The sequence below is a fragment of the Lasioglossum baleicum genome, chromosome 6 (genome assembly GCF_051020765.1).
Source record: "Lasioglossum baleicum chromosome 6, iyLasBale1, whole genome shotgun sequence".
NCBI classification, from domain to species: domain Eukaryota; kingdom Metazoa; phylum Arthropoda; class Insecta; order Hymenoptera; family Halictidae; genus Lasioglossum; species Lasioglossum baleicum.
The window spans coordinates 2903663-2917693 of NC_134934.1; the positions used below are offsets into that span (position 1 = coordinate 2903663).

General features: G+C 42.6%; 1 protein-coding gene across 2 annotated transcripts; it reads right to left on the bottom strand.

Annotated features, from left to right (window-relative positions):
- Positions 1–4631: 4631 nt before the first annotated feature.
- Positions 4632–13284, bottom strand: Rsph3 (Radial spoke head protein 3). Of its 2 annotated transcripts, XM_076425695.1 has the most exons (9): positions 11425–13226; positions 10917–10998; positions 10234–10407; positions 10029–10157; positions 9508–9711; positions 9274–9436; positions 8772–8858; positions 7977–8140; positions 4632–7141 (listed from the first exon to the last, which is right to left on the bottom strand). In XM_076425695.1, exons 1-8 carry the CDS (start codon positions 12171–12173, stop codon positions 7983–7985), a joined length of 1746 nt encoding a protein of 581 aa, XP_076281810.1. In that variant the 5' UTR covers positions 12174–13226; the 3' UTR covers positions 4632–7141; positions 7977–7982. The 2 variants fall into 2 exon arrangements, with proteins under 2 accessions (XP_076281810.1, XP_076281811.1); XM_076425696.1 differs by lacking the exons at positions 4632–7141; positions 7977–8140 and having other exon boundaries at positions 9218–9436; positions 11425–13284.
- Positions 13285–14031: the final 747 nt, after the last annotated feature.

The following is a 14031-nucleotide window of genomic DNA, read 5'->3' on the forward strand; positions in this document are numbered from 1 at the left end:
TAGAGGTCCTGATCCTTTATGCGTCTCTTATTCAGAAATTGCGTCTGGCGCCGGATTACCCGGCTCATTTTGACCAGTACCTATAGAATTAAACTCGTGGTCGGCAACCCGTGACAACGACAATACCGGTCGTTTAGACTTAATCCGGGCCTCGCGCCGAAATTTACAAAACAGGTCGCTGCGTTCAACAGCTTTACTTGTTCCTCGTTCGTTTACTCGTTCGATGCTTCACCTCTACATTGTTCCGACTTTTCCAACCATACCGCACGCTAATAATTCACGTAGAACCCCTTTAATTGTCGTGCCTGTTGAATATTTGGTACCATTATTTGGAGACTCGGACAATGCGAGAACATTGCAGTAGAAATGATACAAATCTGATAACAAATAAGCGATTTATGGCACATTTTCAAATTGTACCCATTACCGGAAATGTACTTGTACCCATTATGGTAATTGTTTCATCATTTTTCGAAATTTGTGATTTTTTAATAGTTCCTACCGCAGAACTAGCAACTTCTATTGTAAACTAACATGTCAAGGTATGCTACTTGCCGAACAATTTGAAGTAGGAAGATCGATCAGAGGTTGTTCGGTTTTGCAACACCTTCGTTTCCAACACCATGGTTAATTTTCGCTCGGTGTAGATTCGGGCGTGACGCGCAGGTCGTGAAGGGCCGTCACCAGGAGCCCTGGACCGCTGGATGTTTGATGGGGCTATAAAAGCCTCATGTGAAAGGACATTGTTTGGCTCAGCTGCAAACCGATGCGTGTCCCGTCGAGGACCTCGTGTCCCCCGGTTCCCGAAAGGTGCATCTGAATCAACGATTGATTAGGAAATTAAATGGCACATTCTTCTCGGGCGCGTGCGTAGATCACGATCGAGCGATACCGCCGCGGATTTGCCTAATCGTTCGCCGATCTAGCCGGATCGATCGGTAGACCAGCGGTCCTATCAATACCTTTAATTTCGTATCCAGCCATCAATTATCTCTCGCAGCGATTTTTTATCCGTAGGCTGCGAATAAGAATTCTCTTTACGTATTTGCCAGTCGTCGATGGCAATTTTCGACAGAGTTATGCTAATTGAATTACATTGTATTTTATATATATAGTACTTAAATTACATTGTAATTGTAGTACATAATTCAATTTTTTTGATCACACAATATGAATTTGTAAAAACGAATTACATTGTAATTGGATTGAATCGAATTACGAAATAATTGAATACGATATCATTGAAGTACCTTGTAATTATAATGCATGAAGTAATTCAATTGTAATTCAACACAACTCTGATTTTCGAAGGATTGTTGCGCCCTCGCGGTATTACGCGCGTTCCTCGGAGTTCGTTCTTCCGGGCTTAATGGGCTCGCTTAATCTTTGCCTTGACCGGCACGTAATTTAGCTAGCTGCAGGTATTTTTGCGCTAATAGCTAGTACCGATTAGAGAGTTCGACAGCTTACGCAGCTCGAGCTTAATACACTGATTTTTATCAGGTTCTGGTTAGAAGACTTTCCACGTTATTGCCTCTATTTAGATAGATCCCGGTAGAGACCTGGTACGACTCATCGCGACATTGCCCATCCAACCTTAACGAGCATCCAGTTTAATACTACTTCCGTTAGGAGAAGATAGATCTTTTCCCCAAATCCAAGAGGTTTCCGGGCCCTGAATTTATTTGCTCACTGGCCACTAGTGAATAACGTGTCTTCTCACTGATGAGTCTACACGAAAGCATAACGCAACGCTTCAAAATCAGAAGGGCATAAATATGTTGCCACAGTCAACATAAATAAAATATACTTTTCACCAGTATGTTTACCATGACACAATAAAGTGAAAGAATTGTTTGTTAACACGTTCCGTGGTACACGGTGACATATTTATTTAATGCGCTACAAACATATATCTTATAACAAGTTTAACTCTGTAGAATGTATATTATGTATATCCACCAAAAGAAGGAGTAAAAGCACATAAGTTTGTTTAATTGTCGAGCAAACAACGGCTCGGTACGGAACGTGTTAAAATAACAAGAAAATTACCGGATGTTGGAGAGTAGTAGCATACACAGGTGATGAATTAATTCATGATTCCTAGTTAAAGAGTTGATTAGAATTTATAGTTCGCGTATGGATTTACTGGGAAAGGAATAAATAGTTGCAGGCAATGTCCCTGAATAAAAGGGAGAATTACAAGGAAGCCACCCTGAAGGCGAACCAGAAGAAGCATGGTTCTTCTTGGTGGACCGCGTGCTGCACGGGTGACGTGATTCATCCAGGGTGAATGGTGCCGGACCAGGGAATGACACGAGTGTTCACACAAGCTGCACCATCCCCTGTACCAACCCCAATCTCTGGTCCCTCGAAACTCTAGCACGAGTGTTTCGCCATTCTTCGGTGCCCCGTCTAGTCTGCAGCAAGTGTTCGATCCCCCCGCATGCTTCGTCGACGATAAACACAACGACCTTCCGGAAATTCGGCCATTACGATCTGCAAACCAACTTCGTCTTTTTCCACTGGCATTAAACTGCGGGCCTTCATGGCAAATAAACATTGTTCTGAGGAATAAAAATTAAATGAAAAAGTACTTCTTGTAATGGATTGTCTGAATTTGTTGTCCAGTTCCAAAAGATTATTGAATCTACAGAAAGTGTAATTGTTTCAAGAGATATTTAATGTCCATGTTTGAACAATTCAAACACTCCGGATTTGTTTACACATTTGTGTTTCGCGGCAGAGCGTCAGGATAAATTTCGGGTTTTACCCGCATCCTGGTTCGGCTCGTGGTTAGGGTTCCACCCTCTCTCTTTCTAAAATCAGGGTGCATTGAAAGAACCGCGAGCCAGCAAGCGAGCAAGTGTTCCGCCGTGACCAATGGGCCCTTGCACGCATGTGCGCGCTTCCCAATGCGATATTAATATCGCGATTATCATCTACGTATTATCGCCAGCCTCCCTTTGCTCCGATGCTCGGAACAAGCCCGCAACACCCTGCACCTCGCCCTAGCTTTGTCTTATTGTTTTCCTCGTGGCCTCTCTCTCGCTTCGAATAACAATTGCGATATCCTCTTTCGGACAATTTCTTTAATTAACATTATCATCTCTTATCGCACACATCTGCACGAAATTAATTTATATAGGAGTTCGAATCGATGAAGATCGTTCAGATCGAAGGGAACAAGACCAGTAGATTGCTTGAAGAGCAAAACGACCAGCGTCCGCTTCGAAAGAAAGAACTTCTTCCGGACTCAGGTTTAGGATGACGCGAATGACGCGGATCCCTTCGCCCCATGGCACACACGTAACAAATCTTATTGTTCGAAGCCCTTTTACGAGATTCTATATAACGCGGTGGATGCTGCGGGGCGAGAAGCCTGAATTATGGTCACCGCTGCGGGGAGGTCACCATAAAGGTGATTCGTCGCGGTTCTGCAAGTGTCAAAAGTCTGTCCCTAATAGCTCTCCCAACGAGGCGACACTGGCTTATGTATTATTAATATTTGCAGGGAGTACGCGCTAGTTGTTCATCAGCTGACACGAATATTTCACAATTTTTCTTGCGATCGAAAAATAATTTCCGAACTCCCACCCAAATATAAAATCACCAGACCTCTCGCTGCAAAATAATAATTGTCAATTGGAAATTATTCCCTTGTTTAATACTAAACCTACCGCAATCAGTCAAATGTGCTCTTGTTCCGAGATATTTAAAGGAAATGGATATTAACATATTAAATGAACGGTTCATTTTTGACACAATATTGTATAATAAAAATTACGTTGAATTAATTTTGTTTTAAAATTTTTCCTTAGACCACTTTCATGATTATAGGCACAAATGTCCAATTTTTGATATTTTACCCTGTAATTATTACAGTTATAGACGATCCTGTGGTATATGATTGAATAAATGTTTCAAGTCAAGCAGGTACAATAATAAAGATCACATCAAACCTAAATTAATTCAAACTTGTCGATTTTGTAAGTTAATGCTAGCCATTTTTAGTGCTTGATCAATTTAATATTAATGTATGGTGTTCGAGTGCAGTCGCTCCCTTACTTCAAGTTTATTGTTTGATAAACATCGAAATTATGTGTAGGAACGCAGTACATACATAATATCATGATCGAGCTTGCGGTCAAAATTTGGTTGATTCTGCCACGTGGCATCGACATATTGTCCGTGTCTCGTGTAGCCGAGTACTCTGTAACACGACACGTGCCGGTCGAGTGGCCCACGACGCGATCTCCGAACCCTGTCCCCATTTTCAGCATCGTATTTAACCATTAGGTACTGTTTACTTGATTTTAAGAGTCAATTCATGAACCGAACGAACTCTACATGTGGTATCACGAACTTTGTAGTAAGAAATTAATGTACCACTTTATTGTAAAATAAATTCTGCACGCACGCACGTTATAAATATTCAGAACAGAAGTCCAGAAGTTCGAACACTCTTAAAAAGACGATAACTTTTTAATATTGGACTATACGATTTGTACTTTTTTGAGAAGTTAGAACAGTTGGTTTGCTACACAACGTGACAAAAATGTTTAAAAAAATGGTATCAATGAAACATATTCTGAATATTTCATCAAAATCGGTCAACGTTGCAAAGAGCTGCAAACGTTTAAAAATGGTGAAAATTTCAATTTTTCACGATTTTCCACCTTACATCTTCCAATGTCTGTCGTTTTTCCCGCGTCAACCGATTTCGGTATTTTTTAAATTTTCAATATAGGGGCTTATGAGCTTTTTATATGTAAAAAGTTGAAAAAGGAACTATCAGTATTTTCTATATAATTCCGACATATTGCAATTTTTCAAAAAATTTCTTATCGCAACATGTAGTAAACTAATTGCTCTAACTTCTGAAGAAAGTTTAAATCGTATGGTCCAATGTTAAAAAAGTTACTGTACATAATTGTATACAGGGTTCGATCAGTTATACGATGCAATAAAAAAAAATGTAGTTATGTATCAAAAAACATCGATGACCTTGATAACTCCGAAAATAATGACCTTCGGAAGAAAATATTCTTGCCAGATATTTGGTCCATTGACACCATGCACATTACGTAACAAATATTTCTTGCATCACAATAATCTGAATAGATATTTAGGTGGCCTTATTTAAACGGACCATCTGGTATAACCGTATATAAAATACGACAGTGACGCAGGTTCTTCATCTATCGCCTCTCTAAAAAAGAAAATAGAATCTGAGTAGATCGAGAGACAGAGACAGAGAGAGAGAGAAAGAGAGCACCATAGAGATCGTGAAGAGAGAGGACCCCGTGGAGACGCAGGTGACACGGGTCACATGCGGAAACAAACACGAAAACCACCCCCTCGCGATCTTTGTCGGAGCAACCTGGCCCCCCGTGCTCGAGTCTCCCTAAAACACGACTCACTTGGCACACAAGTTTCCTGCATATAATACCGTCGGTATCGGCTCGGAACCCCCTTTGCTTAATTTAATCCAATACAATATGCCTCCCCTCACTTTGTCGTTGTCCATCGATGGAAGGGGTGCGTTAAACTGGGGTGGGTGGCTTTTTAAAACTGTGCCGATCTCGATTCACCGTGAAACCTCATCCTATTATGATCGATCTAATCCTGATTGGCCTGGACAGGTTTTTTAGTTTCGCGGTGTACCGACGACGAATCCACCCTACGATTTAAGGGCTAGTATAATTTTCGGACGCGTTCCAAAGACAACAACTAGCATCGTCTGAAACTGAATTAACTGAAAAAGCTTCGTTGTCATTGTCGTCACTGAAACTGTGTAATTTAAAACGGTAAAAACATTAACAGAATTTAAGAATACTGTTATATTATTTTTATCCAACCTATTAAACATATTAACGAAGAAAATTAATTTCTACCTCGCTTCAGTTTGACGCAGATTAGATATAAAATTTTTATTTTGCATAAAGATCTGCTGTGTATTAACAACTGCGCTGCGGATGTTATGTGTTCATAACGAAAAATGGATAAGTGAAAATTGAAACTGAAAATTGTTGGAGGAAGAAATTTCTTTGTTGTTCCAAGTTTGCTTTTCGTTTCGAGAAGACCAGCGAGGAATAACCGATAATCCCTACCAAAAGCGAACCTGTTCTATCCCTATTTCAGTATTGCCATTAACGCGAATCACGCAGGAACCGGACCATTGTGGGTGTGCAGCAAACCGTCACGTCGTTTAATGGTAAGAGAGGTCGACTTCACTTGTAAACATTCCGAGAACAGGTACGCACAGGTCTGAAGTAATTTAATAAATCCGTAGCAAAGTTGCAGGGGGCTGGTATCGTCGGCGCCGGACCTAACAGTCGTCTAGACAGTCTGGCGCCAACACTTTATTCCAGTCTGCTTCTATTTCACTTTCACCTCCCTATACAACAATTTCCTAGCTCGCCATAACCCTCGCGCAGTCTGCTGGTCATTTCTGACCGTTTACAATTTTTTTCCGTTGTATAATTGGTTTTTCACAGGCCATTTACTTGAAATTTTACAGCCTAAGCTTATTCCGTAGGAATGGCACAAAAAGGTTCACCGAAACGCGTACCGCTTCCACAAAAATAGTGGAGGTGTACGTTGTGAAAAATCACTAGCAAATAAAATTGAAATTATAATTAGGGACAAAACTAAAAGATGTTGCAACGTTTGATCGATTGTTGCACCAACTGACACACTTACTTTAGCGTATCGTATTATTGCAAAAAATCTTCTGAGTGTGATTGTTGCTTGAATTTTGAGGCTTTGTGTTTTTCTTTTCTCAGAAGTCTTTAAATCTGTAATAATAGACGCGAGAGGGAGGTAAAATTACGATCGACCGTTTTAGCGATAAGTGTATTTTCGACTCGACGATTGTCTCTTCAGCTGTTCTTTCCTGTACTGAGTTGGCGATGGGTAATCCGGAGGGAGTAGGTTAGTAAGTTAGAGTAGTAGTTGACTCAGCTTTGGTTCATTTTCAGAGGAAAGAATGGAAAGCGTAGGAAATATCTCATTTATTCGGTTTTGCTTCCGTAAAATTAGTATTGCTGTGAACGATGCCGGTCGGTTTTCGTGGTTAAAAAATGGTTCTATGGTTGTCAGTGACGGTTGCTTGGTGCTTCTTGTAGGCACCAGAAATCTGCAAATATAGGAAATCATTTTGAACAACTTCAAAATAGAAGTAAAATTAGTATGTATGCATGTATATTGATTTTTTGTTCCCTCACGGGTTACAAAGGGATCCCGTTTCATTTACAATCCTTTCTCTCAATTCTTCAAAAGTTAGATAGATAAAGAGAGAAAGAGAGGAAGGAAAAGCAGTATGGAAAGTGTGAATGAGAGAGTTGAGGGAGAAGCAATTTCACCTCGTGTTTTCTTCGACAATTTATAAATAATCGATGCAAATATTTTTGCATCCGATATACTTGTCGTACACGAAGAGAATAAATTTCTGAAAAATAGTCCAGACGAGGTGGACCACCAAATTAATTTGTTGTTTGTTGCTCAAAGGCAGCTCGCTCTTATTATTTGATCCTCTAATCGCAATCTAGTAGTACGACTTTTTAATTCTACGTCGAATAAACTTGTCACAGGAGGGGGAACTGAAATTCTCGGGAATAATCCAGACCGGGAGGATCGATAATTAATTTCTGATGGATTTTGGCAGTGGTGGTTCATGTTTGCCGAGGGGATCGGTAGATCGACGGTGACCTGTCACAGGCCGCAGCCCCGAGGAGATGGATTTGTTTCGCAGCTGTGTACACTGCTTAATGTAGAAGCCACCGGGGATGGGGACTGCTCCTGTGCTGGTAAGGTGTCCCTAAATCCAAAAGCTAACGATGATACGCTCGTTTCACTGTCGAAGATCAAGCAGCGTTAAAACGCTCGGCAAACGCTCGGCACACGCTACCAAAGCAAAGAGAAAAGGAGAAACTCTTCGACAAATAAACAGTATTTTACTTTGCTACACCTACGTATTTCTAGTTCTCGATCGCGGGTGGCTGGTAATTGACGAAGTTAGGGTCGCAGCCGCCGTCTTCGATGTTTCGCAACAATGGCTTCTTTCTCGACGCGTCGTACTCTTCGCCGAGCTTCCGGTAGGTTTCTGCGCGGTTCTCCAGGATCTCCTTGATAATTTCTACAAAATTGCATAGCATAACTATATATTTATTGAGCTTTTTTCAGCTACGAAATACGAGGACCAAATAGATGCAAAATTTTTTTGGTTCCCGAGGATGCACCGACCGACGCGACGTCCGAGATAATTTATAACGGAGCAAGGGCATAAGCCGATGTCGCGATATGGTGGTACCAGATCGTGGTCATCGGTAATTGTACCTGGAGCTTACGGCCGTCCGTTCGCCGGTTTCAAAATTTTTGGCTTTGAAAGGACAATAACGTTCGGCGCCAGAGTTCTTCCGTCTCTGAATGGCCACAAGGCTAGCGTAGGCAACGCTGTCATTACCGGGAACGGTGTCTAAATACTTCCTCCGGTGTAAATTGCACCCCCATAAATTCAGCGACAAGCTCGCCGCGATGCAAATCTCATACTTTCGGTATGGATTGTCCCGGTCGCTAATCTGCGCCAAGAACTCCGTTTCTACTCCTCCTTTTTCTTAAAATTTTGCATCTAGCTGGGTCCAATCCTCTTTGACGCTAAACTTCCTATTTTACAGAATTTATTCAGACTTCATGCGATGTCTTAATAAATTTATTCCATCCTTTGGCTATCAAACGATTTTGAATCATTGTTAATACTTAGTACTTACCCATAAGCAGCTCCCTGCTCTCGATCATGTTACCCATCTCCTTCTTCACCTCCTTCATCAACCAAGGGACGAACCCTTCCTCCACGTCTGCGCAAAGAGACATTGCTATTATTCATTGACCTGCCGATTGATTTACCGAACCGTTTAATTCCACAAAATTTCATCGCAAAGCAGAGAAAACTTTTCGCATTCAAGACACAGCCCGTTAATTTTGATTTTTCGCAAATGATTGCGCTACAGTACACTATCGCTTGGCATTTCAAATATGTATATGTGCTTTGACAGTAAAAAAATTTGAAACAGTCCAAAAAATGATCGATCCTGCTAAAAAAAATAGCCAATCGAGTAACTCCAATAGCTACTCGGACCATCGAAAGAAAATTGAAGACCACGCGTGCAGGATGTCGAGTACTTAAGAAAGCGTAAATCAATAGAAATGAATAAACCTTTCAGACTAACTAATGCACAAAAACTAGCAGTGTGTTCTTGCGAGTTCACGAACCGGCCTTGATCTCGTCCAATAAAAATCCGGACATCTTCAGCCCCTCGAGAACCGCCGGAAGTAACTCGGCAATGTAGCCAGTCAGAAGAGTTGCAGCAGCGACGCGTTCTTCCGTCTCCCTTTGAGCTCTCATCGCAGTCTCATGCTGCTTCAGTCTATCGTCCTGTCGATGAAAATTCTCCAAGTTCGAAAGTGAACTCCTTTGGAACGAAGTCTATCACGCCTGTACTTCACCTTTTCTTCCCTTATTCTCCTCTCCTGTTCCTCCAGACGTCGCTCCTCAGCTTTCTCCGCGTCCCGCAATTCCATGAACTTTCTCTGCTGCTCCTTCAACGCGGCGATTTCCTCTTCTTCGAGGACTTCAATCAACGCCTCCTCCATCGTCTTCCCCACGAGCGTCTCCAGAATCGGCTGCACTTCGAAGTCGAAGTCGAACAGCTGCAAATGAACATCTCATCTCTTTCTTTAACCTTCAGTTAATCGCACTCCATTTTCTACATGACTGTTTAAATGGAACTTTATATGACTCCAACATAGATCAATTTCTATTCAGCAAAATCGCTACTTCGATACGAAATAAATGCTTGAAAAAAAATTAAGTGTTTCCAGATTGTAAGTACTATATGCGAGTAATTAAATGTTAACGACTTTACTGACGTGGCCTAGTATCTCACTTACAGCCTAGTCTCTGAAATCAAAATTGTACGAATCGGCATAATTTATGTTGGATAATCGTTGTAACATTGTTGACTAACATCACCCGGCTCGATTTGTGTGCAGGCATCCTCGCCAACTTTCGGCGCACAGTAAGGTGGAGTCGGAGGTCTGTCCAAGAAGTAATCGGTTTGCGTCGCAACATCAAGCTCCTCAGGCTTATCGAACAACTACCAAACACAATTACGATTTCATTAAAATTCGTAAAATCGGGAGAGGATTATTGTGACGAAAGATGGTAATTACTTCCTCCAAATAGACTTCAGTTTGCACAGGCTCGTGTTTCCTTCCAGGAACCGGTGGCGGTGACCCTGCTCTCAAAATCAGAGCTTTCGTAGCTTGTGCTTGGGCACGCTTCCTCGCCAAATGTCTCCTCCTTGCTTCCGCCTGCCTGGCCGCTATCGATTGTTCCCCATCGATCTGCGACAAATATGGAAATATTTCTCCGGGAACGTGGCACGCGGTGAAAGTTCACCCTAATCAATTCTACGCGCTAGACTATGAACGTTAGGCGATTTTTTGTATCGACTGCGAACGCTTTACACTTTGTTGCTTCGATTTTTGTTCAAGGTATTATTAAGACTGAGTTTTACACCTAAATCGACAGTACACCTTCCGTTCAAAGCTCCAGAGAACGACTAAAAATTTTCGTAGTTCAACTTTCATGGTCTCTTTGTAAAGCGAAGACTCGAATCTTCAAATCCGTATTAGATTCAGTGACGAAAACAATTTTCCAACGTTTTTACAGACGTTTCAATCTGTAGGATTTTCGAGAAAAAAACGTGTCTATAGTATTCCATTTACTGCACCATATCGAAACACTTTTGGGGCAAAATGAATGATGAAAGTAAAAGCTTCAAGCTCGGAACACATTCTTCCGTTATCGTCCTCTCTAACTAGGTTACATAATTAATAAATTGGCCACTTACGAGGGTCGGCGCAGCAGCGAACGTGCTCCCACGAACGACTCGCCGGTCAAACATAATGTTCCCCAAAGGAACCCGTTGGTCACTGAAACAGGAAAAACAAAATCCCAATTAGCTGAAGAAAAAAACACATTCCCCATCGCCCTATAAACAGTCCATTCCTTCGTAAAGAACTCGTTGTTCATGCGGAGGGACGACAAGAAATCACCGAAGAACGACAACCACGCGATCGATACCCTCGAAACTTTGCAAGCGCTTTTATCACGATTTTAACAAACTTTTTACAGCACAGGGCGCTGAGGGTAGACCAGAAAACCCAGCAACCGCCCTTCGAATCGATCTTTTCACTTTTCAAAGTCCATCTCTCTTTCTACAAGTTTTTTCCAATAGGGTTATTCAGACTTCTTCCTCCATTTCCTCTTTCCATTAACTGCACATTTGTTCTCCTCTTCCCGGAAAGATCTACAGAATCCAAAAGCTAAGAGTAAACTTCGATCGACGATGAACTTACGTTGAATCGCTCCTCTTCGAGCGCTCTTCCAAGGTCGCGGCAGCCATGGTCGAGGCGTTCATCATTCCGAGAGTGAAATCAACGGTGGCCTTGAGCGCAGCCGGACACCTGGCATTGTGGCTGCTGTGCCGGACTTCCGGTTTCCTGGCCATCGCCACGAGGGACTTGAATCTCGATCGAAGAGGACAGGGCTCGGTTTCCTCAGGTTCTGGAAGTCCTATGCCAAGAAGAGCTGCGACTTCCGGTGGAGGCATCAGGAACTCCCCAGTCTTCACCGTGGTGATAAACGGCTTTCTATGAAACGTGTGACCCCGTTTCGCACTCCTACGTTGCTCCTCCTTCTCTTGGTCCTGTATCCTCTTCAACTTAGCGTTCAGGACCTCATTAAAATCCTCGGTCGATAACGTAATACTAGGTTTAATCGCAGGAACCTTTTCCAAGGATCGAAGACTGTCCTGGCTCCTGCTCCTAGCTTTTTTCCTAACTGGATTCACATGACTAGATTGCAAAGCAGCCTGGACTAGGTGATCGTTAGATCTGCTGAGTCGTTTCCGATCGAGTAGATTGTTGTTGCAATTCTCGAAACGAGAGACCTCCGAGTTTTTCGCGTCACCGTTTACGTGGAGCAGAGGGAGGTTGCTGTCTAGCCCATCTTTTTGTAAAATTGTGAACGCTCGGGGATTTTTACGATCACGATGGAAAGCGTCCCCGTTGGCGAGTGGCGCCAGCGAGGATATCTCCGCCGGCATGGTTTCGGTCTCACAAGTCCCTTATTATCCAAGATTCTCCTGGCCTCCTCCAATTGTAGCGAGAACCGTTCATCTTCGTCCAGCTTCCACGAGCCTTGGCGAGAACCGAAGCGCTTGGAGCTTCGTTGATCCTCAAAGTGAAAGCGGTCGGCCCATGGTCAGACAGCGAGAAGATGCACTGCTTTCAATGCTCTCTCGACCACTATCTTTAATGATCTCTCCTGAGGAGTCTCCGCACTGACTGTGACGAACACTTCAAAATTGACACTCAGTCAGGTCATCGTGCACGATACAGTTCTCTTTATTACTACTAGCTTTCTAGAAGATTTCAAGACAGCTACGAAGATTATCAATACGCAGACCGGTTTCTTATCCCCAACGATTCTATAAATTCGACGATCGGAAGGTCTAGCATTCAATCTTTAACAGATTATGCTTGCACATAATCTACATACAAGCTAAATGGTTAACACAGTATTTCCTACACGATCAGCGTTTACATCTAGCTCACTACATGACCATCATAGATAATTGAAAAACAAATATCCTACGTGATGAACACAGTATCTCTGAAAAACAAGCTCTTCAGACCAATCTATTCGATTTTCTAGCGATGCGATACAGCGAAAAATATACTTCGAGGACCGAAACATGAACGTTTAGGACTAGCTTACTACGTATAGTGGACACAGTGTCCCCTACACGATCGTCCTGCATAATTTACATACAAGTCTGCTTTATGACTAACACAGTATCTCTCGAGCACAAGTTCTTCGGATGGTCTCAAGCGGTTTCGTACCGATTCGGTGCGACGAAAACTAAAGTTTGAGGGTTGACACATGAGCGTTTAGGTCGCGATAGGGTGTCAGGTGATTGCGAGGGTGGCAGCGCGGTGTTCACGGCCTTACTAACCGGCTCGCAACACAGAGGCCGAGTTCAGAGACTGGACAATGTCCTTAGAATCGACCGACATAGACCGCAGACGAGCCAAGCGAGCCTATATTTTTACCGCGCGAGCGGCCACTCAATAACGCTGACCATCGTCAACTTTGCGCATGCCTAAGTGATGCCGAAGGGGGTTTCGAAATCGGTGGTAACTATGACCACGTAGGTGTCCGGCCACGTTTCCACCACGGCCGGCTACTACCAGGTGAACTTTGCACCGAGGGGTTGCGGGTAGGAGACCCAACTGGAACCTCTTCAAGGTGAAACAGGTTCCACACACACACACACACTGATTCCCCCTTTTGCCCTGCCCGCTAAAGAGAGACTAATGGCTCTGTACTAATTGCGTCATGCCGTCCGGCAAACGGACTTTTCGATCACCGCCTACATATTTGCTGACGACGAAACGGTTTTGGGCGAGATTCATGGCGATAAATCGCTCGTGGGCCTTTTTCTCGCGTGCAAGGTTCTGGTCGATTAATGCTTCTAACCTTTGGGCAAAAAGGGCACGTGCTGTGATTGGGAAAACTTTATGTGTATACTGCCGCACTACGATCTGGAAACACGTTTTTTCTAGCTAAAAGTACATTTTTCAAGATTAAGATGTCGAAGTAATGTTTCTTGAAACAAAGTAAGAACCCTTCGGAGCTTCCAAATCCAAATTATTATTAATTTCAGATTATTCTGTGCTCAGATATGTAACGGTAAAAAATCTCGTAACACTATTAACACGATTTTTGAGACATTTCCTATGATCTGCCAAAAAAATGATAAGAAGTTTTATTATAAAGCTTCCAGGTACTTGGAGCTCTGCGTTGTATTGGTGGAATGGACAGATGGAATTTATTTATATTTTATGACGCTTTTACTGTACCGTGCGAAGGGGTTAAGGAAATTGCTGTGATTGCGTCTT

Excerpts from the sequence above, each read along its gene's own strand:
- Rsph3 (XM_076425695.1), bottom strand. The coding sequence starts at position 12,173 with ATGCCGGCGGAGATATCCTCGCTGGCGCCACTCGCCAACGGGGACGCT. Across the intron at positions 10,999-11,424 it reads TCGAAGAGGAGCGATTCAAC|TGACCAACGGGTTCCTTTGG; the intron begins GTAAGTTCATCG and ends TTCCTGTTTCAG. Across the intron at positions 8,859-9,273 it reads ATTGGACGAGATCAAGGCCG|ACGTGGAGGAAGGGTTCGTC; the intron begins GTTCGTGAACTC and ends CTCTTTGCGCAG.